The following is a 25,698-nucleotide window of genomic DNA, read 5'->3' as shown; positions in this document are numbered from 1 at the left end:
GGAGTGGGGGGGGGGGAGGTGGAGGCAGTTTTAAAGAACAATGGTGTTTATGGGGTTCAAAAGCCCAACCTGCAAAATAGCAAAAATCCTAAGCGTATTGACTTCTGTTGCTGTTCAAAGGCTTTATTGGCATTTCAAGTCAGTAACTAGTGCTGGCGAAACACTGCAAAGCAAATGCACTGGTTGGCTGATTACTAATAACCCACTGGAGGATGTAGTCTGGAAAGAGACCAGTGTGTTTCAGTCATTCTATTTCAGTAACACGCATGCATGCATACTCTTAAAATGTCCCACCGCAGTGGCTGCTCCTCCTGCTCCATGACCTGCCATCCTTCCTCCTTCACCTGCTGTGTGGCACACCTAGAATCTTCTTAGTGATAGCAAAGGAAGTGGAACAAGCTGCCAAAGACCAGGTTTGTCTCACCATAAAGGCATTTTATGCCCTGGCAGCTCTCCTAGCACTGTAGCATGGCCTATTTTCAAGCTGTTCCAGAGATGGAAATTCTAAATTCTGAATCCCAGTTGTGTACGACAATTACAGCCAGAGTATGGGTTAAGAACCCCAAGGTAGGTAGGTTTCAGTTGATGTCCATTTAAGTAATATATCTCCCTAGAGGTTTTAGCTCAGGCAGCCTTAGCGCCTTCCGTGCAGGGAGCATTGCGAAGAGCAGAAGAACTCAGCTGGCTCCCTCTCAGAGTTGTCTTTTGCTTGTGTTATGCTTCAGAAATTGTTTCAAGATGTTGGCTGCTGCGCTCTTCAATGAAGGCTTTGGGGAAGATGCCCACTTTCCCATTGCATTGGCCTTCCAACCAGTCGTCATTCACTAGAATATAAAACATCAGAGTTTAAGTAGCAAAGCATAATCCACTAATGCTCAGCATCAGGAACAAGTTGAGCTGTGGAGCGCCGGACATCACTGCTGAATTAGAAACAAGAGCGCCCGCAAGTCTTAGGGTGTATCGTTTCAAGGTCATGCAGCAGTGAAATTTTGACAGGTACAGCCTCTCACATCTGCCAGGAACTCTCCCTGCTCTGCAGCTGCTTGAACTACAAGCAGCCCTTTGCATGTGTTTTGGGTTTTTGACCCTCAGGAGTGCTGACAAATTGGGCAGAGGGAGGGAGCAGTTTGACTGCAACTCTTCATAGAGTAAAGATAACAGCTACTTTGTGTGTTTTGTGAAAAAGAGCATCACACCACTAAAAAGGTAAAGGTGCAAGCACCGAGTTGTTACCAACCCATGGGGTGATGACACATCACGGCATTTTCTTGGCAGATTTTTTGTTATGGAGTAGTTTGCCATTGCCTTTCCTTGTCATCTACACTTCACTCCCGGCAAGCTGGGTACTCATTCTACCAACCTCAGAAGGATGGAAGGCTGAGTCAACTTTGAGCCGGCTTCTGCTGGGATCGAACACAGGTTGTGAGCAGAGCTTGGACTGCAGTACTGCAGCTTACCACTCTGCATCACGGGGCTCTTTTTCTAAAAAAGTAAGTTACCGTAAAAAAATAACTAAGGTATTGCTCAACAAGAAAATAGATGGCTGAAGGACTCAGAAAAGAGTTTTCTAAAAAGGAAAGGCAAGACAGCGTAATTCTTTGACTTTGCTCTGGTTATAACCAGGGCCCAGTTATTCCAAAGCGAAGGTTTAGCTTCTTTGAGGATACCGCAGTAGGCTGAGTAGACCTGGTGCGCAAACCTTTGGGTTCTTGATGACCCCCAGGCCTTGCCTGTGCACAACACAGCCAGTCAGTTTAAACTACTTGGCTACAAAGAGATGGGTTGTGAGCATTACAGCAAAGGCAGGGTGGGCTCACTGGCAACTCGGAGGGCTCTCCCTGTAACGTGACCCATGTGGGTGGGTGGTACCTTTCAGAAAAGCCTTTGAGGCATCTGGAAAAGACGAGTCTCCTGCTTCTCCTTCCAACTTATCCTGCTCTGAGCTTGCTGCATGATGGAAGGCACCAATCTGAAACCCCAGCAGGTAAGTGAGGGGACTGGTGGGGGGCGGGGGGAAGAGCCAGGAAGTGTAGAAGCCGGCTGGCACGCAAAGCCTCAAAGAAGGCATGGAGGATGTCCAAATTACTGCATTTGGAGATTTGCATTTGGGAGCTACCCAGAATGGGAGAGAAGTATGGGCATGCACAAAGACATCCATGGTCACTGGTAACAAGGAAATGACAGATTAAGCTGACAGAGAAGGTGTTGGGAGGTGGGATTGTGGGGTGGTTAAGAGAACTGGCCTTGGAAAAGAAGGAAGCACCCACTTCCTGGAGAATTCTTGCGATCTTCTGCAGAGCATATGTCAATATATATAAGCCTTGACCATGCTTGATAAACGTTTTGGCTGAGTACCCAATTTAGCCCATAATGTTGCACTTTCTGACTTGACTAGTTGGTGAAGCGGAAGAATTTAGTTACTTATGCGACGCAGAGTGTTAAAGCCGCAGAACTGCAGTCCTAAGCTCTGTTCACGACCTGAGTTCAATCCCCGGTGGAAGCTGGGTTTTTCAGGTAGCCAGCTCGAGGTTGACTCAGCCTTCCATCCTTCCGAGGTCAGTAAAATGAGTACCCAGCTTGCTGGGGGGAAAGTGTAGATGACTGGGGAAGGCAATGGCAAACCACCCCGTAAAAAGTCTGCCATGAAAACGTTGTGTAAGCAACGTCACCCCAGAGTCAGAAACGACTGGTGTTTGCACAGGGGACCTTTCCTTTTTTCTAACCCCCTGTAGGTGGAGCTGTATAGTGTCACTTGACACTATAACAAGCAATATTTTGGTAAAGACTGACAACCTCTACCAAAGGCTACTGAAATGGAACAAAAATCTGAAGAACAGGAATTCACAGAAGCCTTCCATGTATGCTTTATGTGAATGGCTGATAATAAAACCCTTTGTTGTTTAGGATTTGCATACCTTTAGAAAGGACAAATATTATGTCTCCCTTCTGGAATGCCAGGTCCTCTGGCTGGTTGGCTTCATAACTGTATCGTGCTACAACCTGGTTTTCTTCCATCTGTGTTGGTATTTTCTGCTGAAATTCCTTTCCATCTTCCATGCTTGGCGTATCTTTGTCTACCTGACATACGAAACAACCAGATTTAAGTTTCTCTCAGCTTAATGAGCAGCACACGATTTAGAAGATACTGGAATTATACCCTGCCTTTCACTCAGAGTGGCTTACAATCTCCTCCCCACAACAGACACCCTGTAAGGTAGGTGGGGCTGAGAGAGTATTTTCCAATATATCTCTAGCACTCTGATGGCTCAGCAAGTTCAGTAATAAAATACCTGCACTTGGTTTGCAGGGAATCTCGTTATTTTGGTAAAGAACAAGCTGGTACTGGGAAAGGAAATAAGTATGCTGGAAGGCATCAATACAAAAAAGGAAAAACCTAAATGCCTAATGGGGTACTTCAACAAACCCTTTGGTTTTTTCAAAAATCGCTCCTGTGTGATTGTTAGGTTGGAACTGATGGTTATGTTCTGCTAGTGGAGGTGCTTTCCTCTGGCAGGGGTGGGTGCCCTGGGCTCCATGCTGGGAGAGAACTCTGCCACCCATCTCCACCCCCTGAAGGAGGGCGGGAGAAGAAGAGGAAACTCCTACCACCACTTGCTGCTGTCACATCTGGGACTCAACTGGGCCGGCTTCCAGTGGTGACTCCTATACATAGAGGGGCCATACCTTGCTTGGCTTTGTGGGGGGGGGGGGGGGCAGGTTGGCATTGATTCTGGTAGCACATCCTGAATTGTTGCCCAGGGCCCCAGAATCACTAAGATAGTCCATGCCGTCCAGTGGAAGGTGTTTTCCCCTGACAGAAGGGATGGACTCCTTGTATAAGGGGAAAGTACTTTCTGCTGGAGGAAAGCACCTCTGCTAGCAAAACTGATCTGCAGACTTCAGCCCATTGTCCAGAGCACTAGAAGCAGAGACTTGGTGCACTAATGAATATGGAATACTACTTGCATAGTCTTTCTCCATCTATAAACAAGCAGCTTACTGAGCTACTTATTCAAAATGGAAATCCAATAAGTTGAATGGGTTTTTCACCCACAGCTGCAAAGTAGACATCTGGAATTTCCCTTTCAAAGTGTACCTTTTGCCAAGCTGGTCTCACCCACCTGATAGATGCTGCACCATAGCGTCAAGCGGTAGTTCTGGGCATGGCGCCACACAGTCTTCATGCCATCCTCACTAAGAATCACCAGATCCTTGTTGTCTCTCGGCTGATAGCTGAGCAACAGAGGGAAAACTGTGAGGCCAAAACCACCACATGCTTTGAGACAGATGTGGGCAAGGCTAGGTAGTATTCCTTACCTGAGTCTTGTGTTTTGTGGTGAAAGCTCCAGCTTCTTGCAAACCTGCTCCAGGAGGCTGCTGTACAGGAGATCAGGATTGGCTTGCAAGGCTATGGTGTACTTATAATGGACTTTGATGATGTAGGCCATTGGGACAGCCAAGCTAATGATCTGCGGGAAGAGAAATGTTAAACACAGAAGATCAGCCTTGGCACAGGCAATGCACTAGGGGAGGTCTTTCTGACAGAGCTGTATGCATTGTGGGGAAATAAGGGGATGAAAGCCCATGTAGTTTGGTGTAGTGATTAAGTGTATGGACTCTTATCTGGGAGAACTGGATTTGAATCCCCACTCGCAGCTGCTAGAATGGCCTTGGGTCAGCCATAGCTATCTCAGGAATTGTCCTTGAAAGGGCAGCTTCTGTGAAAGCCCTCTCAGCCTCACCTACCTCACAGGGTGTCTGCTGTGGGGGGAAAGATAAAGAAGATTGTGAGCCACTCTGATTCAGAGAGAAGGGTGGGGTATAATTCTATGGTGGTCTTCTTCTTTGTAGCAAGGTTACCTGGACCAATTTTGCACTAGACCTTTAGTCTTGGTTTATAGCTCTGTCCCCAAAGTGACATTCTACACTAGAATCAGAGAAACCAACTCTATGGTTCTATTATTTTAGTGTAGAATGTCAGTTTGGGGACAGGGTTAAACCAGGATTAAAGGTCTAGTGTGAAACTGGTCCTGTAGTAAGCAAGCAGATCACATTTTTATCCTGCCCTCCTTCTGTGGCAGTTCAGGATAGCAAAAACAGTTACTTTCTCCCCCATTTTGTCCTAGCAACAACCCTATGAGGTGGGGCAGTTTGAGAGCATATGACAAGCCCAAAGTCATCCAGTGACCTTCATGATAGAGCCAGGGATTTCGATCTAGGTTTCCAGAGTTCAGCACTTTAACTGTTATATACCACACTGGCTTTCGCTTGCTTGGCATTTTGTTATGGTTATTGCAGTGAACTCAAGTGGCACTATGGCTGTAGGCTTATTAAGTATTTCAAAAAGAATTTTGGACTGGTGAATTCCTAAAAAGCAAGGGATATAATCAGGGCCCTTCCCTGTGCCTAAAAATGCCCTTGAACTTTTATTTTAAGCATGTGAGTTAAGAAAAGTACTTTGCAAATGCTCAGGAGCAGTTTTACTAAATACTGTTACTTTTATCTCTGTTTAAGGAAGAGGTGCAGCCAAATGGGAGGGGTTGGCTAAAAGTATGTGGGTGGGCTCCAAGATTGACAGCACCTAAAAAAGATCTTTTCCTAGTCCTTCCAGTGGTTGATTACAGCACCGTCTAATGTGAATAAACTTAATGTGTTCCTCAGGTGAAGTGTGGATTGGAGCAGGTGATCTCTTCAAAAGTAGACATTTATTTCTCAAACTGAAAATACATTCAGATGTCGAAATATAAAATTTGAGACGGTTAAGCTGATTTGGGTTTCTAGATTGCCATTAGACTGAGGAAGATCTTTCTTCCAAAATGTGTTTTTCAGTTCCATAAGACACGGCTCAGTAGGGTACTGGCCCATTTATCTGTTTTTTCGAAAAACCAATGGTGCAAAGAATTCATTACCTCAGGTGCTCTTCTTCTTTGGCCTGTGGGAAAAACAGGAGAGTTTTGACTAGGCATTGATTTCCATATCAGGTAACAGGCAGCTTAACATCAATGTGTGGTTGTGATGTGGCTCACTTCAGCAGCCACCCCACAATAAAGACCCACCAGCTGGGTGTCTCTGCAGAAGTAGCAGGGAGGAGCTATCAAAGACTGTCAGGCTGAAGGTGAGCAGTCACCTTTTTAAAAACTGTCCATAGAAATGCAACACAGCAAGGAAAACGCTGGGCCAGAAATTCTCTCCCTAATGTGGCAACTTTCTAGCCGTAGATTGGTTGTTTGCAGGGGTGGAATTCTATCAGGAGCTGCTTTGCATATTAGGCCACACACCCCTGATGTAGCCAATCCTCCCGAAGCTTACAAAAAAGAGATTTGTAAGCTCTTGGAGGACTAGCTACATCAGGGGTGTGTGGCCTAATATGTAAAGCAGCTCCTGCTAGAATTCCACCCCTGTTTGTGTGTGTTGTTTTACCTGGGAACAAATCTCAGGAGTTATCCTTAAAGGAATGCTTGACACTTGCTGGTTTGACTTGCATCTTGTTCACAGTTTTCCAACCTGTATGTGGCTGTTCAGCAGGTTGCTTTACTGTAGCCCTTCCTTGCAGTACAGTACAGCAAAATGCTTTTTTGCGCATGCATCCTCTCACACAGTCCAAATGGGTTCTGCTTCCTTGTTGCATGGACTCAACAAGCAATTGTCCAAATGTCCTCCTATCAGCCCCTTCTGGTTACCATTTGCTTCACTGTATCACCACTGAACTTTAAAAAAAAATGGTAATGGCTATTGTGACTGTGCACCTGAGCATTATAACTCCTACCATGATTTGCTTATTCCTCTTGACATCCCTGCTTTCATTTTTTAAAAGGATATCTCTAGGCCATTTTGTTGCAGAGGGATAAAGGGAAAGATGCATGCTTTATAAAAAAGGTTTGTCCTTTGTTAATGTTAACTGACCTGAGGAAGGCTTATCAGGCCGTGCTGGAGCAGCAGTGCTAGGTGGAGCTGGAATGTCCAGGTCTGCCTGGTTCTCTTCCTGCATCGAACAAACAGGTTGACAAATGAGGCTGTGTGTACTAGTGGAACTTCGGAAACACCCCTTGCAAATATGGCATCACCCAGAGATTGCCAGAGTTCCAGTCTCAGCTCAAATCTAGACGGGTCATGAGGCTCTGAGGAAGTCACTATACCCCCATCCTTAATTTTCTAACTGAAAACATTAATCTACTCAATTGGGTCTTTTCTACAGACAAATGAGAAACAAAGTGTTATATGACTGGTAAATAAAAGAAGAGTTGGAACAAAATGAGATGGAATATGCAGCTGCCATCCAGAAAGGAAGCAGTAGGTATGGTTCCTTTCTGCCTCATCTAGAACAGAGGACAGTAGACTATTTGCCATTTTCCTGGGCTACATCATTGACAGATGGCAGAACGTACCATGTTGGGACATCAGGATCTGAGTAGGTTGTCCTAGACCAGGGCTGTCAAACGCCCGGTCTATGGGCCACACCTGCCCCCCACCCCAGGCTCTTTCCTCCCTCCACTTGTTCTCACTCTTTGAAGCTCCAAGGCTGCTGACAACATTCCCAGCTCCTTTTGCCTTGTCTTTGCTGGCTTCTGGGCTTGCAAAGCTGCAAGGAAAACATGGAATGGATTTTCTTTTAAGGTCTCTGCACCCAGAGACCTTAATGGAAAATCCATTCTATGTTTTCCTTGCAACTTTGTGCTGCAATGTATTTCAATGGAGTGACGCTAAGGCAGTGTTTTGCAGAAGACACCAGGATATCTTATTTCTTCTTTAAGGTAAATATACTAAGTTAACATCTCAGGTAAGTGTCTAAACTTATATGGGTATTCAATGAGTCAGCTTGTGTCTGCTGAATGAACTGGTGCTTAGTGAGTATTCTAACCTGGGAACCCACAGCCAAAGGGGGATATTACACTAGAGCCATTGCCAATCTGAGTAGACCGAGGGGAGGGGAGAGAAAGAAGTTTGCAATGCCCAACCATTTCATGTTTTCCCAGGCTCCAAGCATTTTATATTTTTAACTTTTAGTTTCTGCTGTGATCCTTGTGCTTTTTCTTCATGTTTTAGTTTAAAAATTGCATTGCCAAATCCCATTATTCCCCCACCTTTCCATTTTAAACAAAACATCACAAGAGTTTTAAGCATTTTTGTATTTTAAGTTAAAACTAACATATTTAGTTGTGTTTATCTGTATCCTGTACAAAGTTTATATCTCTGCTACCTGGCATTACATCTTATGACATGCATGGCTTGGCCCCATAAAGTTCGATTTGTGTCAAATCTGTCCCTCATAACAAATGAGTTTGACATCCCTGTCTAGACTTTCATGAAGGATGGAACTATAGTATACCCAAAGTTATTTCCAACCTAACAGTTACTGTTCCCTTACCTGAACTGAAGGCTGGTTCTGTAGTTCCACTGGCTCCAGGTAGTTGCAAGGTACGATCCCTTTCTGTATTAAAAAACAAAATTCAGATACTGGATGAGAACTGACAAAGTCAGATCTGTGCGCTCAGAGCAATGGAAAGAATCCAAGTAGGCATTAGAAAGAATGCCCTTTCTAATCTAAAAGTTAATAACAAAAGCATTTTATTTCTCTCTTTGCAAACCAGTGCAGACTCTTTTCCATGAAAAGGACGTCTAAATCATTAGGAGGGATTCTGGCATCTTTGGGTCAGATCCTGTGCACTGCAAGTACAGTTGTGCTTGCTGAATGGACCTCTCCCACCTCATCCTTCCCATTACAATGGGGAGAGGGCTAGAACATCTGTTAACAGCATGTAGAGGCCTTCAGGGGCGAATCAGTGAAAATCTCAGGTGAGCAGGAGCATCACTTGTATGAAAGGAACAAAGTGAAGAGGAACCAATTTTCCATGCATAATTTTCTTCCTTTCATCCTTCCAGGCCAAGCTAAGAAGCAAAACACAGACCCTTCTCTCCTTATTGTCATCATGCTTCTGATGCACAGTACAAAGCAGCAAACTTTCCTCTGGTATAAAGGCCTGAAGGTGAGCATGCAAAGCCACAGTATGGCTGTATCAACAAGAGGAACTCCGGGAAGAAGAAGCTCCAGGACAGTAGAAGAGCTCAAAATGCTACCAACATTTACTTATTTTCACTCACCCCCCACATACAAACACACATTTTCCCCTACTGTGTAATAATATATGTACTGTTTAACAGAACCAATGTAATGCAGAGAATCGAGCATTTGTAGTTTTCAAAACTAAAACAAATTAGCACTAATAACAGAGGACCAAAGCAAGACAATGATCTGGAAGAAGAACTGAGCAAGAATTTGTCAAGATCAATGACAGGAAACCTTAGAAAGAATTAATATATGTATTTATTTTGATGGGGGTAATCCCACCACAGCCACAAAGCTCAGTTGTGGGGAGGGGTCAGCTCTGGACAAGTCTTTGTCTCACCCTAACCTGCTACATCAAGTTGCAGTGAACTAAAATAGGGTAGCCCTGACCTGGGTAGCCCAGGGTTGCCCAATCTCAGAAGGTAAGTAGGGTCAACCCTGGTTAATACTCAAATGAGAGGCTATGAAGGAAGCCCAGGGTTGCAATGCAGAGGCAGGTCATGGCAAACCACCTCTGAAGGTCTCTTATCTTGGGGTTGCCATAAGTCAGTTATAATCTCTGCCCTGAACTGCTGAGAGGAAGGACATGGCATAACAGATAACTACAGAATCATACAATTCAGTTCAGTTCAAACATACTAGAAAGCAAACCTTAAAATATCACCAGTGGCTATCCATGCACTATCCATGAGAGTCATCCTTGCTGGCCATTATACAGACCTTCCCATTAAACACAACTGTGGCCCAGTTGTCTTTCTCTTTCTTCAAGACAAAAACAATGTTTCCAGGAAGGACTTGAAGCTCTTCTGATGTTTCTGGTGTAAATTCATACATGACTCTGTGAGGTGTTCCCCGAAGGGCCCTGTGTGAGAAAGCAAGAGACAGCATTTAATGATTTCCCCCTAATTCTCTGTTCCTTCTTTCTCTCCCACTGGGGCAATTCATACAGATTCCACGCTCCGAGTTACAACTCATGGTGGGGCCTGAGATGAGCTGTAACACAAGTCCCATAAGAATAGAAGATCAACCACACTGGCTCAGACCAGTGGTCCATTTAGTCCATCTACTTTCACTCAATGGCTCATTAGATGCCTACAATGGCCTGGGTCCTACCTGGCTTGCTAGCTTTTCATAGGGCCTGTAAAATAGAGATGTTCCGCCAGGTCTTTGGGTGAGGTGGCGGGCATCTATCCATTAGATCGATTGGCCTCCCCTACTGAACTATTGTACTACCCTACTGCGCTGATTTGCTGTACTGTACTGCTACACTACCTTATTATATTGTCCTACTGGACTATTTGGTGCACTGAATATTGTAATTGGAATTTATTATTATGTTGTTGTGATTTTATTATTTATGTTGTACTCCACTCTGAGCCCCTACGGGGGAATGGGAGGAATATAAATAAACTAATAATAATAGATACACCGGGGCTTACAGGTCAAAGCCTCCCCCTTTTATTGGCCTTGGTATTCAGAGAAGCACTGGCTCTGAACATGGACGTTCCATGTAGTCATTGTGGCTACTAGGCCTGATCAGTCAGGTCCTCTGTGAAACTGTCTAAGCCACTTGTAAAGCTGAAGCAGCAAATTTCACAAGCCAACCTGCTCAGTGTGATGTGGTGGTTAAGAGTGTCAGACTAGCCTCTGGGAGGCCCAAGTTCAAATCCCGGCTTGCGCCATGGAAGTTCGCTGGGTGACCTTGGGCTGATCATATGCTCTCAGTCTAACCTACCTCACAGGGTAGTTGTGAGGATAAAACGGAGGAGAGGAGAATTACGCAAGATGCTTTGGATTCCCATTGTGGAGGAAGGTGGGATGCAAATGAATGAAATAAACAGAAAATTCAAAAGGTAAGAAGTACTTCCTTTGCCCTGCATCTACTTCCTATCAATTTCATAAGCTGCCTGGGTGTGCTGGTATTATGGGAGAAGGAAAACCTTCTCACCATCCACTTTCCGGGGGAGGGACGGTGGCTCAGTGGTAGAGCATCTGCTTGGGAAGCAGAAGGTCCCAGGTTCAATCCCTGGCATCTCCAAAAAAGGGTCCAGGCAAATAGGTGTGAAAAACCTCAGCTTGAGCCACTGCCAGTCTGAGAAGACAATACTGACTTTGATGCACCGAGGGTCTGATTCAGTATAAGGCAGCTTCATATGTTCATATGTTCTTCACACCATAGATAATTTTACAAATCTCTATCGCAATCATTGTGAATGTCTTCTTTCGTGCTTTTGCCAGCACATCAATATCCCTTTCTGAGACACGAGGACCGGAACTGTACACAGTATTCCCAAGAAGGGCACACCATGAATCTCCACAAGGGCACTGCATTGGAGCCATCTCGTTTTCAAGCCCTTTCCTAATACTTTCTAGCATACAATTTTCTTTTTCAATCCCTGAGGAAATGAGTGTGGGAAAAAATCTTCACGCTGGGGCACTGAGCAGGTGATGAAGGCATCAGATGGTGGCTTCATTAATTTATATATATCTGCCCAGAGATCCATGAGTTCTGGGCACATTTTATAACTAATCCATTACTGACATCCTGGATTAACCAACTGGTTCTGGGAGACTCAGTGGTAAAAGCATCAGATGTGCAGAAAGTCTCAGGTTCGTTCCCCAATATCTCCAGTTAAAGGAGCAAGTGATGTGAAAGGACTCAAACCATGGAGAGCTGCTGCCAGTCAGAGTAGACAATACTGCCCTTGCAGACCTGGGATCTGACTCACCAGTCTAAGGCAGCACCATATGTTGGGGGTGGATGGGATGGGGAGCAGCAAGCCAGGATCGGCAAAAATTTGGTTTTGTGCATTTCGTATTCTGATTCCCCCCCCCCCTTTTGTGAAAAAAATAATAGTTTATTGTCCTTACCTGAGTATTTCTGGTGTTTTGGGTCTGGGAGGTGGTTCTGCTGCCTGAAAATACACAAATACATTTTTGGTGTTAGATTCTCCCTTGTACAGCAGTGCTGTTTGGTCTTTTTTATCTCAGGATCTGCACTGCATTCAGAATTGGGGATGTTGCTTTCCTGACATTAGCAATTACAGGGAGGGAGAATACTCGTGGACACAGCCTCCTTCCATGGACAGTGTGCTCACCTACTGGCGGTCATGCAGAGATGGGGTTTGGGGGCAGCATGCTTGGGCACCTCTCTGCACTCAGTCAACATACAGAGGGAATGAATGTACACAGCTTGCATGTTTCATATGCATCTCACCTATCTTTCTACGTAGACTTCAAGGCAAAGCTTTCAGTGGTTCTCCCATCTGTGTACTGACCAGATTTGGTCCCCCTTAGCTTCACCAAGTGAACGAGAGCCTCTTTATTAAATGAAAATGTTTTAAAATGAAAAATTTAAAAAATTGCCCTGATAGCCCAGGGTAGTCTGATCTCATGAGATCTTGGAAGCTAAGCAGGGTCAGCCCTGGCTAGTATTGGATGGGAGACCAGCAAGGAACACCACAGTTGTGAAGCAGGCAGTGGCAAACCACCCCTGCATATCTCTTGCCTTGAAAACCCTACCAGGTTGCCAGAAGTTAGCTGTGACTTGACGGTATTTTCCACCACAACCAACTTAAGAAATTAGTTGATGACATGTTAGAGCTATCTTTTGATGTAATTATGGGAAAGGCAAGACACTAACTACCCTTATGCAATGGCCCCTAAAAATTCAGACATTAGATTACATTACCCACCTTGTCCTATCAGAATGTTAAATTGGGGCAAGGGGGGCTTCCGGTCTGGGGAGATGCGTCCAAGGAAAGCTCCTGCTTTTAATTAAGGATTTTAAAAGTCTTACAAAGTTTTCTCTCTCTTAAAAGTCAATTAGACACAACAATTTGCTCCACAACCTCTGGACGGCTGATCATTAAGAAATTGACTTTCGGGAGAAGTTTTAAACTCACACCCGAGTTGGAGAGGCATCGGAGCACCTCCAAGAGGGAAACTCTCAGCCAACTGTAAGCAAAATTTTACTTCAATTTTCGTAATACCATCTGAGAACCGTTAATATCACCTCCTCTATATACTGCTGTGTGGAAAAGTCTCCAGCTTTAGGAGGTATTGAATTCTCTTTGTTTGCTACATACAAGACTGTTTGCTTGAGTTTTTCTCTAATTAGCTCGTGGAGTTTTTGTGAAAGCTAATACTGAGGGAGCAAGGCAAATGAGATAAGAACTTTTTGAGAACATTAAATCTTCAGACCATGCTGAGAGGAAGGATGCAAGCAGACTGAAGTAAAGAATTAAATACGAGTGGTGAGCAGGTAGGGTTGCCAAGTTCCCTGCTTCCCGCAGTGGGGGACTTTTGCATGCATGCGACGCAATGACATGAACCGGAAGTGACATCATCAAAATGTCCCGGACGCTCTAGCCATTTGGGAGGAAAAAACTCTATGGTACCTACTGTACACCTAGAGCAGCCCTGCACATGCGCCACCATTTTGATGATGTCACTTCTGGGTGATCTCATTGTGCCAGCAACATACTTGGAGATTCCCCCTGCTGGCCCAATGTGGGCCAGTGGGTTGGGAACCTCCCGGGTGGGGAAATCCCCGCCCAGACCAGGGGCTTGGGAGCCCTATGAGCAGGCCTCATTTTGGGCAGGAGCTCACAGGAGCAGAGCTCCAGAACCTCTAAATCAGGGGTGTCAAACATGCAGTTCGGGGGCCAAATCAGGCCCCCGGAGGGCTCCTGTCAGGCCCCCAAGCAACTGGTTGTCATCTGCTTCTTTCTCCCTCTCTCTTGCTTCCTTCTGCATAACAGCTTGCTTTGCCAGGCTTGCTCAATTGCACAGGAGCTACAGAGCAAAACCTCTATTCTCTGCATTGGCTGAGGCTCTTTCCTTGGGGAGGAAGGGGGGAGGAATAGTTTGCTTTGCCAGGCTCTCTCAATCACACAACAAAGCTACTGAGCCAAACCTCTCTTCCTTCTATGGACTGCAGCTCCCCTCCCCCAGTCCCTGGGGAAGAATCCAGTACCCTGGATCCCATGGGAGAAATACAAAGAGAACATATTTAAGACCAACTAATGTTTTAAGCTTTTTATAAAATATATTTGTGTTTGTTCTTTATAAAACTTATATCTCTGCTACCTAATCTTAAATAGGTACACACATGACCCAGCCCAACATGGCTCGGCCCAACCTGACATGTCCCAGCCCAACAAGCAGGGCCAGATATAGGGGGTGGCAGAGGGGGCTGCCAAATGGGGAATGAAGTCCATTGTATTCTATGGGACCATAAGATAGAATGGCTCATAAGGGGGCGTCATTTTTTAATTTTGCCCCCACTCAAAAAACATGTAGATCTGGTCCTGCCAACAAGGTCTCATTTATGTCAGATCTGGCCTCTGGCCCTCATAACAAATGAGTTCGACACCCTTACTCATCTAAATTTTATTGTGCTCTTTCTTTCTTAACCTCCCCCTTCCTCCCAAAAAAAGACTGGCTTCTGGGCTCCCTTGTTTAAATCCCCTGGGAGAATTTGCTGAACTGTTAGCTTTGACAAAATTTCTAATATTTTTCCCCACAAAAAATGAGAAAATAACCAAAACATATAAAGCAGACAGATGAAAATCTTCATCATGCCACTGTGGCCACATAGGAGAAAGTAATTTAAAAAGGGCTGGACATTGGAAGCCAATTTTGTGCCCACTGAGATGTGCAATCATTAACAGAACAAAACAAGTGACTGGTTGGTAAGAACTGAATTGACCTTACCTGCGGCTGAAGGGGAGCAAAGCCTGAAAACTCATCTTTGTCAACCACGGATGCCACAACCTGGAGGTCAATGGAAGAACATTGTTTTAATTGTCTCTGGTAAATCAAAGATGGTGTGCTTTCTTGTTCTGACTTCCCACAGGCAGTTCATATTAACCTAACTTCTGAAAGCAAAAACTAAATTGCTACCAGAATCAGGGGATTGCTATGTTTTGGGTGCTAAGTGAACATAAAGAGCAAGGTCCCTGATTCTAGTTGGAGGTCCCAACCCAGATGTAAGTGTCTACCCAGTGACAGTTTAAAATCATTATTACTTTACCTTTAATTTTGTTCAAAGAATCCCAGACTAAAAGCACCCTGAATGAAAAGAACTAGCCATGGTCTTAATGACAAAAGCAACATTTTTCTGTTCCTTCAACAGAACTTGAGACCACAGACTGTTCATTTTTCTTCCTTTGCTTCATCCAACAACACTAAGGTTTCCAAAATTAAATACACCCTACTTCAACTGAAGCCTGTCATGAATCCTCTGCAAATCAGGGCTTTTTTTATAGTAGGAACTCCTTTGCATATTAGGCCACAACCCCTGATGTAGCCAATCCTCCTGGAGCTTACAGTAGGCTCTGTAAGAAGAGCCCTGTAAGCTCCAGGAGGATTGGCTGGATCAGGGGTGTGTGGCCTAATATGCAAAGGAGTTCCTGCTAAAAAAAAAAAAAAGCCCTGCTGCAAATGCTGAATTTGTGTTACTTTTTCTGAAGAAGAGGAGGAGAAGATTGGATTTATACCCTGCTCTTTACTCAGAGTCTCAGAGCGGCTTACAATCGCCTTTCCCTTCCCCTCCCCACAACAGAAACTCTGTGAACAAACTAAAGCATGCTCTGTGCTGCCTTCTCCTGCCACCCAGCTGAAACTGGGTGATGAGAGGGCAGCCCAGTTGGGTTCACTGTGTGTGCAGGGAGCCAGTGGCTTCTCACATGCACTACCTTCTCCCACTGCCCAGTTGAAACCAGGCAGTGACAGAGGACAAGCCTGGCCAGAAGTCATTTAATTTTTCTTTTACAAGCAGCATGAGACTAGTGAAGGTCTTATAATTGCTAGACTCATGCCGCTCGTAAAAAAATCTAAGATATAAAAATAAGAAGAATGATGAATGGTGGTTGGTACATAGTGGGCAGAATGACCTCGATGTGGGTGGGGACTGACCTTCCAGTGTCAGCAAAGCGGCAGAGGGGGAGAATCTGAGGAAATCTGTATGCTTTTAAATAACCTTTGGCTGGAAGTAAAACAAGGGAAAAATCAACACAAAACCACTCTTGGAAAATCCGGAGAAACAATGACCAGAAAGCGAACTGAGCACTGAAGGGGGGTGGAAATCAATACAGAATGAAAAAAAAAACCCCAGAACCCAACAGACATGCATAGTGAAAGCAAGGCAAAAAAACACCTATGCATAATAGGCCATAAATTCTCCTTCTATTCCTGATTGACTTCCTACCGTGGCTTTTCCCAGGTAATCTTTCTTCTCCAACTGTGCTACCTGCTTTTCATTGGGTCGAAACAGCTTCCCCTCAGGAATTGTGATGAGCTCAAAAAGTCTTTGCTTCTGCACATTAAACACACACACACAATCAATCACTATTATTTTTCAGGCAGACTGCTGAAAACAGAGCTTGCACCAATATTCTTTGTGCATAGCATATTCATTTCTCATACTTATTTGTTTAAATCCTTGATTTAACTGTTTGCTTTTTTAGCAATACTATCCCTGAGTCCCCTGAGAAAGAAAACCCTTTCCCACATCTTTCAAAATGCTGCAAGAAATGTAGCATATCATGTGGCTGCAAAGTCCTCAGATGCTGAAGGGCACTTACTTAACATCAATGCCAACCACATCTCACCTAAATACAAAAGAAGATGAGGTCCTTTTGAAATTCTAATAGTTACCTAGAAGAAGGGATTTCAACTAGGATTGTCAAGTCCCCTCTGCTCCCCAGCGGGGGACTTTCACGTGTGCGCAACATGGTGATGTCACCCAGAAGTGATGTCATCATGCTGCCACTCATGGCCTCTCTAGATGTTTCTGGGAAAACTCTAGCTATTTGAGAAGGAAAAACTCTATTGTACCATAGAGTTCCCCCCTCAAAAAAGGCTAGAACGTTCGGGAAAAACCATAGAGTTTTCCCTGGAAATGCCTAGAGCAGTTGCTGCGTGACATCGCTGGCGTGATGACGTCACTTCCGGATTTCAACAGCCCTGATTTCAACATGGGCAGCTTTTCTCCCCAAGCACAACAAATTCCATGTCCCGACTCTCCCTTTGCTACACAACTGTTAGGGTTACCTTACCAGGTCTACAGGTGTGACCCAGAGTTTCAGCTTTCTGAGCAGAACGTCGGATTGCCAAACCAGGTTGGGAAATTCCTGGAGATTTGGGGGTGGAACCTAGATAGGGTGGGGTATAATGCCAAAGAGCCCACCCTTCAAAGCAGCCATTTTCTCCAGCAGACCCAACTTCAGTCATCTGGAGGTCAGTTGTAACCAGGGACAGCCCTAGACTGTCCGTCACCCTAGGCAAGGCTAACTTCTGGTGCCCCCCCTGCACTGATAATGTCACCAAGTCACATGGGGGTGCCCAATTTGGACTCCCCCAGAAGGCCAGTGCCCTAGGCAATCACCTAGTTTGCCTAGTGGCAGGACTGGTTCTGGTTGTAATTCCTGGAGATCACCAGTCTCCAGCTGGAGCTTGTCAGCTTTAGTGGAATGAGATGCTTTAACTGGCATGTTTGAATTCTGAGTAATGGACACTAATATAGGCCCTGTACTCAGTCTGATTTCAGGCTCTGTAGAAGACTTCTGGGTGCACAACACTCTTTGTGAAAGCCAAAGGACCAAAATTGCTCCTCTCTGTCTACACACACTGTGTAAAAGTTATCTTTTTCACATGTGCGAGACACAGCACAAGCTATTTCTTCCAATACAAATGCAGAATCCAATTCAATGGAATCATGTGCACCATCTGTTGTAAATTCACGTGCACTGAATTATAACACTCTGCTATGTGTGTTGCTGCAGCCATTGTACTGCTGCTTGCACAAGCACACCTGTACCATGTCCATATTCACTTCCTCTCATGCACTGCTGGATCTGACCCTTTATTTGCATGACCATGTAAGCTGCCGTGAGCCCGCCTAGGCGGGGAGGGTGGAATAAAAATGGAATTAAATAAATATTTCAGAACCCTATTCTATCTTCCATAACAAAACTCCCCTAAAATACAGGACACGTGTGTATTCCCCAGAGTTATTTGCTTAGACTGCTTTCCCAGCCTTTCCTATGTTTTCTTACCAGGATGGATTCCATGGCCCTGTCTATTTTGTTGTGCCGTGGCTCTGTCTTCATTTTCATTGCCATTGTTAAGTGCTCTTCAGCTTTCTTCCAGTCTTCTAGCTTAGCACGAGCAAGAGCTATATTGTATAACACCTGCCAGACCAAAAGCAGGAGAGTCAGTGAATCAAAATCCCGTTTATTCCCATGGAATGCCAGTATGAGGTTGTGGTTTAGGGTTGCCAATCCCCAGGTGAGGGCAGGGGATCCCCCATTTGGAGGCCCTCCCCCCAGTTCAGGGTTATCAGAAAGTGGGGGGGGGGGAGAGAAATGTCTGCTGGGCACTCCATTATACCCTATAGATACTGATTCCCATAGGGTATAATGGAGAATCGATTCATGGGTATTGGGGACTCTGGGGTGTATGTTTTTTTAGGTAGAGGCACCAAATTTTTAGTATAACATCCAGTGCCTCTCCTCAAAACACCCCCCAAGTTTCAACATTCTATGAGCCCCCAAAGAAGGTGCCCCTATCCTTCATTATTTCCAAATGGAGGGAAGGCATTTAAAAGGCATGCAGTCCCTTTAAGTGTAATTGCCAGAACTCTCTTTGGAGTTCAGTTGTGCTTGTCATGCCCTTGCTCTTGGCTCCACCCCCAAAGTTCCCAGATACTTCTTGAGTTGGACTGGGCAACCCTACTTCGGTTAGAGGACTGGTTTTCAAATGGGAAGTTCTTGGTTTGTATCCATGAAGTTTGTAGAATGCTTTTAGGCTAGACTTCTCTTCCCTTAACCTGCTAAAAAGGCAAAATGGAAACCTGAGCTAATTGGAGGAATGGCAGGATACACTACATGGTTAGAGCCAGTGCTGTGTCATGGTTTTAGAGTGTCAGACCTGGGTTCAAAATCCCTAATCAGCCATGAAGCTCATTGGGTGATCTTAGGCCAATCACACTCTCTCAGCCTCCCCTACCTAACAGGTTTGGTTACAGTGAAGATAAAATGAAAGAAGGGTAAACTATCCTATGCCACCCTGAGCTGCTCAGAGGATAGCAAGATAAAAATGTGTCTGAAACATTGCAAACATTGCATTGTGTCTTAAACATAGCTAACATATGTTCTTTTTAGGCTTTTATTCAACCTTGTAACGTGACAACCTAATCGCAGGACTGAAATCTTCTTTACTGTTTCTGATTTGCTAATCATTACTTATCATTATTCATTTTTATATTGTACTTGTTTATGAAAACTTCAATAACATCTCTTTTAAAACGCAAAAAAAAAAAAAACCCTGGGTTCAAAATCCCTTATCAGCCATGAAGCTCATGGGGTGATTAGGCCAATCACACTCTCTCAGCCTCCCCTACCTGACAGATTTGGTTACAGTGAAAATAAAATGAAAGAAGGGAAACTATTCTATGCCACCCAGAGCCCCTCAGAGAATAGCAAGATAAAAATGTGTATGAAACACAAATCAGCCACTAAACTGATCCCTTGGCCAGTTTCCAACCTCTTGGGGATGGGTGGCATCGAGTGAGAACCTCATTTCTCACCATCTTTTGCTTCTGGTTAACTGTTCCTAGATTTGTTCAGAAAGTTCAAAACTTACCTCACAAGCAAGCAGCTTAAAACGAAGGCCCAGGATCTTGTAATCTATTAGGCTGTTTCCACGCAGCTGAGCCAAAGCCTCTTTAAACTCATCGATGGCTGACTGATAACTGGCAAAGGGAAGGGACATTGCAATAAGTGCTTTTGAGCCAGGCAGAATAGAGACCTTTCAGAATTTTGCTCTAGGCTCAACACGCTTAGAGCAGGAGACCAAGGAGTTGTGTTGGTGACAACATGACAGAACTTTCAGGGGAAAAACTGAAAATGATACCATGTCTCTCGAGTAGTCACTGGGAATGGGAACTCTATGGTAAAGCCTAGAGAGGATTGGTATCACTTCTGGGTTTTCCCCAGAAATTACATCATGTCAGCCTGCCAAGTTTTTTTTTTCTGCTGCTGCATGGGGTGGGGAGATTACCCACCCCCACAGAGCAGGTGGCAAGCTCACTCATGAACACATGAACATATGAATCTGCCTTATGCTAAATCAGACCCTTGGTCTATCAAGATCAGTATTGTCTACTCAGACAGGCAGAAGCTTTCATATCAACTACTGCTTGGTCCTTTTAGCTGGAGATGCCAAGGATTAAGCCTGGGACTGTCTGCATGGCAAGCAGAGGCACTTCCACTGAGCCAAACTTGACATTCCTAGATTTACCGTGGTGGTTGCTTATGCTAGGTCTCAAAATACTGATTTCCTCCTTTTATTGCCATAGATAGAGCTGTTTTTAGAGCCACCTTCAGGAACTGCTGGCAATCTTTAGAAATCAGCCAAGAGGGATTCTGTGGGTATGGATGTTTAATTTCTGCACTTTCATGCAAATGCAGAAAACAAACAAAGTTTGATACTGGGTGAAGAACTGACCATCTTGAGAACCTTAGCCTTCTCTCTTTTACTATCTAGTCCTTATTTATTTTATATCTTACTTATCAACAAAAATTTCCATGCCGTCAGTATCTTTCAGAGGCAGCTAACAATAAAACAATTAAAACCAACCCCTCTCCCAAAGATACCTCATTAAAACAAGTTTTAAAAGAGTTTAAAAACAGGGTTAAACATGAATAAAACAGTTAAAATAAATACAAAATGAAAACATTGGTTAAGAACAGGAACAAATCTCCCTGGGAAGAGAGAGTTCCAGACATTTGGAACCGTGACTGAGAAGGCTCTCTCCTGGGTTGCCACCCACCTATTTTCAGAAGGTGGGGGTACCTGAAGTGGTACCTCCAAAGAGGATTGTAGTGGTCAGGTGAGTTCATAAGGCTGTAGGTGGTCCTTCAGGTAGCAGGTAAAAACTTTTGTTTTGTTTTATCTGGCGTATCCCCAATAATGACTATTAATCCTCCTCCTAGAGTTGTTTATGTGTTTTTAATTTAATTTTACCTGGGCTTTTTTTGTAGCAGGAACTCCTTTGCATATTAGGGCACACACCCCTTATGTAGTCAATCTTCCAAGAGCTTTTAGGCCTTTTCTTACAGGGCCTACTGTAAGCTCTTGGAGATGTGGTCTAATATGCAAAGGAGATCCTGCTACAAAAAAACCCCTGAATTTTATAATTATATTTTAGCTGTATTTTAATTGTTTTAATGTTTTTATGTTTGCCATTTTGTGGACCCTGATGGGGTGGAAAAGAGGCATAAAAATGTTTAAAATAAATATGTCACAGTATTCAGCTTCCAGTGGCACAGAATATGGGCTATTTTGACAAAGCTTCCAGTGGCACTGAATATGGGCTATTCTGACAAAGCTTTTGTTTTAAAAAAATGCATACATACAGCTCTTCTTGTTAATTAAGCAGAAAATGGCTGGCCCAAGTAACATCATCTATAGTAACGTCTTTGTTATGTCAGATTCCACGATTCTAATACATATGAACATATGAAGCTGCCTTATACTGAATCAGACCTTTGGTCCATCAAAGTCAGTATTGTCTTCTCAGACTGGCAGCGGCTCTCCAGGGTCTCAAGTTGAGGTTTTTCACACCTATTTGCCTGGACCCTTTTTTTGGAGATGCCGGGGATTGAACCTGGGACCTTCTGCTTCCCAAGCAGATGCTCTACCACTGAAACACAGTCCCTCCCCTGCCAATACCAATAATATGATTTATTCAAGAATAGAAAAAGAGTAAATATGCTACTAATTTATGTGCTGGATCCTATGACACCTTCTGTTAAGTCATCCTCTTAGAAAGAAAGACACCCTCCAAAAGAAAATGACTTTTTCTGACAAAGAAAAGTTTCCTCTGATGAATAAAAGTCTTCTATGTTGAAGGAAGTCTTTCTCTGTTGGACGAAGACTTGGTGAAAGGGAATCATATGATACAGCTCAGTGTGAGAGAGTCATAGGTTCCAACCCTCTGTCATTTCATACTGTTTAAGTAACTCTAGCCTCTTCCTTACATCTGGTTCAAAACTTCCTTCCTGCCTCATTTTTTTTCTTCAGGCAGTCTTGGTCTAGCAAGAAAGAAGAAACCCTATCTGCATAAAGAGTTTCTGAAGACCAAACTTTCCCCTCCCCATCCATGTTACAAACTCACTTTTCCATCCTGTAGGCCACAGTCCCTCGCTGGAAGTAGGCCACAGCTAAGTGCTTGTCACAGCTAGTGCTCCTGGTGAAGGCCTGTAGACAATAGCAATAATTCAAACACAAGCATGATTTTTGTCCCAAAACATACCCACAACATCTTAGGGTTTCTGGACTCCTAGCTGCAACCAGTTTCATTTGATGGGCTCAGTGACGACTTCTGCAAGGGCCTTAAATGAAGCCTGCAGAATTTGTGACCTACCAAGTTGTCCATTACCTCAAGCTATATATGGTAGCCCTGCAGCGAATCAATAAACTCTTAATTTTGTTGCTGTTTGCTTGAGACTACTGCAAAACTAAAGAGGTGGCCAAGCAATTGGCAGCACAATAAATGGCCTAAGCGTTGCCAACATTCCAGTATTTTATTGGTCTGGGATTTGGGATGAGTGGAAGAGCCAGGGCGGCATTATCGCTTCTGTGGGCCCTAGGCACTTTTGCTTTTGTAAGCCCCTTCCACCATAATAATATAAATATTAAAATTATTTTTGATATAACTGTCAATACTTCAAGATTTTGGGGTTTTTTTCTGTTTTAGGAAAAATTTAATAGATTTTCATGGGCCCTAAAATTTAATTTTTTTCTGATGTGAGAAAAAAATTACATATTCTTTTACCCTAAAAGTTATTTTTTTAATTTTGATTTTAAAATAAGTTAAAACATTTTCATTAGCGCCTAAAAGTATGTGGGCTCTGGGCACTGTGTCTAATGGATGTCACCCTGGGTGGAACTTCTATTCTGTATGCAGAATGTCCCAGTTTCAATTCCCAACATCTCCAGTTAAAAGGATTAGGTAGTAGAGCAATGTGAAAGACCTCTAGCCAGAAAGCAGCTTCCAGCCAGCCAGAGTAAACAATACTGACATCAACATACTAATGGTCTGACTTTATATAAGGCAGCCAGCTTCCCAAGACTCTGTAACCGTGTTTTGTCTGGTAACCATCACTGGGGTCTAAAAAGAACACAAAAAAGCTTATACCCAGAATAAAACTTTGTTAGTCTTAAAAGTACCACTGGACTTAAACTTTGTTCTCCTGCTTCACACCAACATGGCTGCCTATTTGAAAAGAGTCTTAAAGTCAGTTAACACTAGATGATGCCTTGCTCTGCCCACAGTCTGCTGGAGTTTGCCCTGATCTCACCACTAAAGGTGCAAGTGGGCTAGATTGGGCCGGGCCCAGACTCTGCCGTCCAAATAGTGACTTGACTCTGCCTGTTCTGGAAGTACCCCCCTCCAAATCCCACCCAAGGAGTACCATTTTTGACAAATTTGGCAACCCATCCCCGCATAATTGTTTAGGCTAACAAGTCCAGGTCACCCTCTCAACTCAATCTGAGTCTGTGGTATCATACTTAACACCTTGAATTCACACTGTGTCCTTGCTTATGATGGGTCCTACTCTTCCAAGGGTTAGCTTGCTCCGCAGCCCCTACACTAACTCTCTTTTGCCATATGGTCTTGTGGAGGTCTTGTATTGCCTTTCATCTCATAGATCAACTTTGCACTTGCCTTTTGTGCTTGGCTGATTCAGGACTGGGTCAATTTATGCGTTTGTGTGTCAAGTTCTCCTCTGTTGATCACCATTCTACACCAGTATGGTGTATGGAGGGGTATGTATGATGCAGAATTCTTCCACATGTAAAGATGGGTAGACTGGAGTAGCAGAATTTTAGACTTACATCACTCTGAACTACAGGAAACCAATCAATTTGAAAACCTCCCTGTACAAAACGTTCACTGTGTGTAGTCAGCTAGTGCAGGGGTGTCAATGAGACCAGATCTGACATAAATGAGACCTTGTCGGACCAGGCCACATGTGTCATAAAATGTAATGCCAGGTAGAGAAGACATAAATTTTATAAAGGATACAGACAAATGCAAAGATTTTTAAAAACCTCTAAATAAAACATGTTTAAAAGATTAGCACTCTTGCAATATTTCATTTAACAGTTTTTGATAACTGAAGGAAGCAAGAGAGAGGGAGAAGGAAGCAGACTTGTTTGCAGGGCCTGATAGGAGCCCTCCATAGGGTTGCCAAATCCAATTCAATAAATATCTGGGGACTTTGGGGGTGGAGCCAGGAACAAGGTTAATTCTCCATTATACCCGATGGGAATTGGTCTCCATAGGGAATAATGAAGTGCTCAGCAGACATTTCCCTCCTCTCCCCAATGCTTTCTGATGATCCTGAAGTGGGGGGAGGGCCTCCAAAATGGGGAATTCCCTGCCCCCACCTAGGGATTGGCAACCCTAGCCCTCTGGGGGCCTGATTCGGCCCCCAGGCCACATGTTTGACACCTCTGCGTTAGTGCATCAGCAAAAGGGCTATACAAATTGTTTCATCCTGATTCGCTCTTCTACCACATGCAGGGAGGGTGTTTTCTTTAAAAGGGAGGGAACATTCAGAAATAGGGTACCCCGTTTTGAGGCTGTAAGTGCAGTAGTACAGGCTATGTGGCTCATGGGCAACCATATTTTCAGTTACCATCCCCAAAAAGAGCCAGATGGAATCTCTGGCATGAGGTCTGCTCCTCTGGGAGGCATAACATTACTTGATATTCTGGTGGTAACTGTTTTGAGATAGAATACACCTGCCAGCCAGGAGGACCTTGTCTGGTATTCAGAATCATAAGGCAAGTGCCACGCTCAGAAGAGCCAGAAATGGGATATCAAAGAGTCACATGGAGTCACTGTATATCATTACAGTAGTGGAACGAACAGCCCATATTTCTACCTGTCCAGCACACCACAAAATTTTATTTAAAGTGTAAAATACTACATACATCGTTTTCAACACAGCTAGGACTGATCACCTTTCATTTAAATCAACTTCAGTTCACTGTGAACCTTAAAAAATTTCTCTGGCTACAGCCTCAGCAACCTACCTGCTCAGCCAAGATCAACAAGAACTTTTCGCATTCACACACTCACCTGCTGTGCCTCAGCCAAATTTCCCATTATCAGGTGAATGCAGCCAATGTTAAAGCAAATTTTGGAAGAAGGATTCTGGATGGAAGAAAAAGCCTCCAAAGCAGCTGTCCAGTCTTTGCAATCTGCTGCGGACACTCCCTCATTCCAGAGACGGATTGTTTCTGCGAGAGACATCGTAATTCAGGGACAAACCAGATTTCCTTGAGATACGGCTCTGGTCTTGCACCGTCTTCCCTTTGAGCATTCAGCCAACAACCCCTGTGTGGTTGCAGTTCCGCAAATCCTCTGAAAGTTTTTGAATATTGCAAATACCAGGAAGTGCCCCTACTTCGCTAATAACTGAAACAGACCTCTGTGACAAAGGAAGTAATGCAACTCAGGCTGGCTGAGGTGAATCAGTTTTTCAAACAGAGAACCGTCTGTAAACTTCTTGTCAGGCTTGTCTTTGCTTTCCAATTTTGACTCCTCCTCC

The 25,698-nt window shown here is 44.1% G+C and overlaps 1 protein-coding gene across 1 annotated transcript; it reads right to left on the bottom strand.

The window, feature by feature from the left end:
• Nucleotides 1-107: 107 nt before the first annotated feature.
• On the bottom strand, nucleotides 108-25,698 carry NCF2 (neutrophil cytosolic factor 2). The gene is made up of 15 exons (XM_060232414.1): nucleotides 25,227-25,698; nucleotides 22,251-22,333; nucleotides 19,715-19,823; nucleotides 18,127-18,261; nucleotides 16,278-16,385; nucleotides 14,783-14,842; nucleotides 11,936-11,979; nucleotides 9,785-9,926; nucleotides 8,366-8,428; nucleotides 6,904-6,982; nucleotides 5,910-5,932; nucleotides 4,318-4,469; nucleotides 4,122-4,233; nucleotides 2,916-3,078; nucleotides 108-824 (listed from the first exon to the last, which is right to left on the bottom strand). Exons 1-15 carry the CDS (start codon nucleotides 25,398-25,400, stop codon nucleotides 715-717), a joined length of 1,557 nt encoding a protein of 518 aa, XP_060088397.1. The 5' UTR covers nucleotides 25,401-25,698; the 3' UTR covers nucleotides 108-714.

The sequence above is a fragment of the Heteronotia binoei genome, chromosome 2 (assembly GCF_032191835.1).
Source record: "Heteronotia binoei isolate CCM8104 ecotype False Entrance Well chromosome 2, APGP_CSIRO_Hbin_v1, whole genome shotgun sequence".
NCBI lineage: Eukaryota > Metazoa > Chordata > Lepidosauria > Squamata > Gekkonidae > Heteronotia > Heteronotia binoei.
The sequence above is the reverse complement of the archived record's forward strand: the minus strand, read 5'-3'. Positions and strand labels throughout refer to the sequence as shown.

What these genes read in the sequence shown, in the direction of transcription:
- NCF2 (XM_060232414.1), bottom strand. Translation starts at nt 25,400, where the DNA reads ATGTCTCTCGCAGAAACAATCCGTCTCTGGAATGAGGGAGTGTCCGCA. An exon ending in ATTTGGCTGAGGCACAGCAG is followed by an intron (nt 22,334 to 25,226) that starts GTGAGTGTGTGA and finishes TATTGTCTACAG; the next exon opens with GCCTTCACCAGGAGCACTAG. An exon ending in TTGCTCCCCTTCAGCCGCAG is followed by an intron (nt 11,980 to 14,782) that starts GTAAGGTCAATT and finishes GTGTATTTTCAG; the next exon opens with GCAGCAGAACCACCTCCCAG.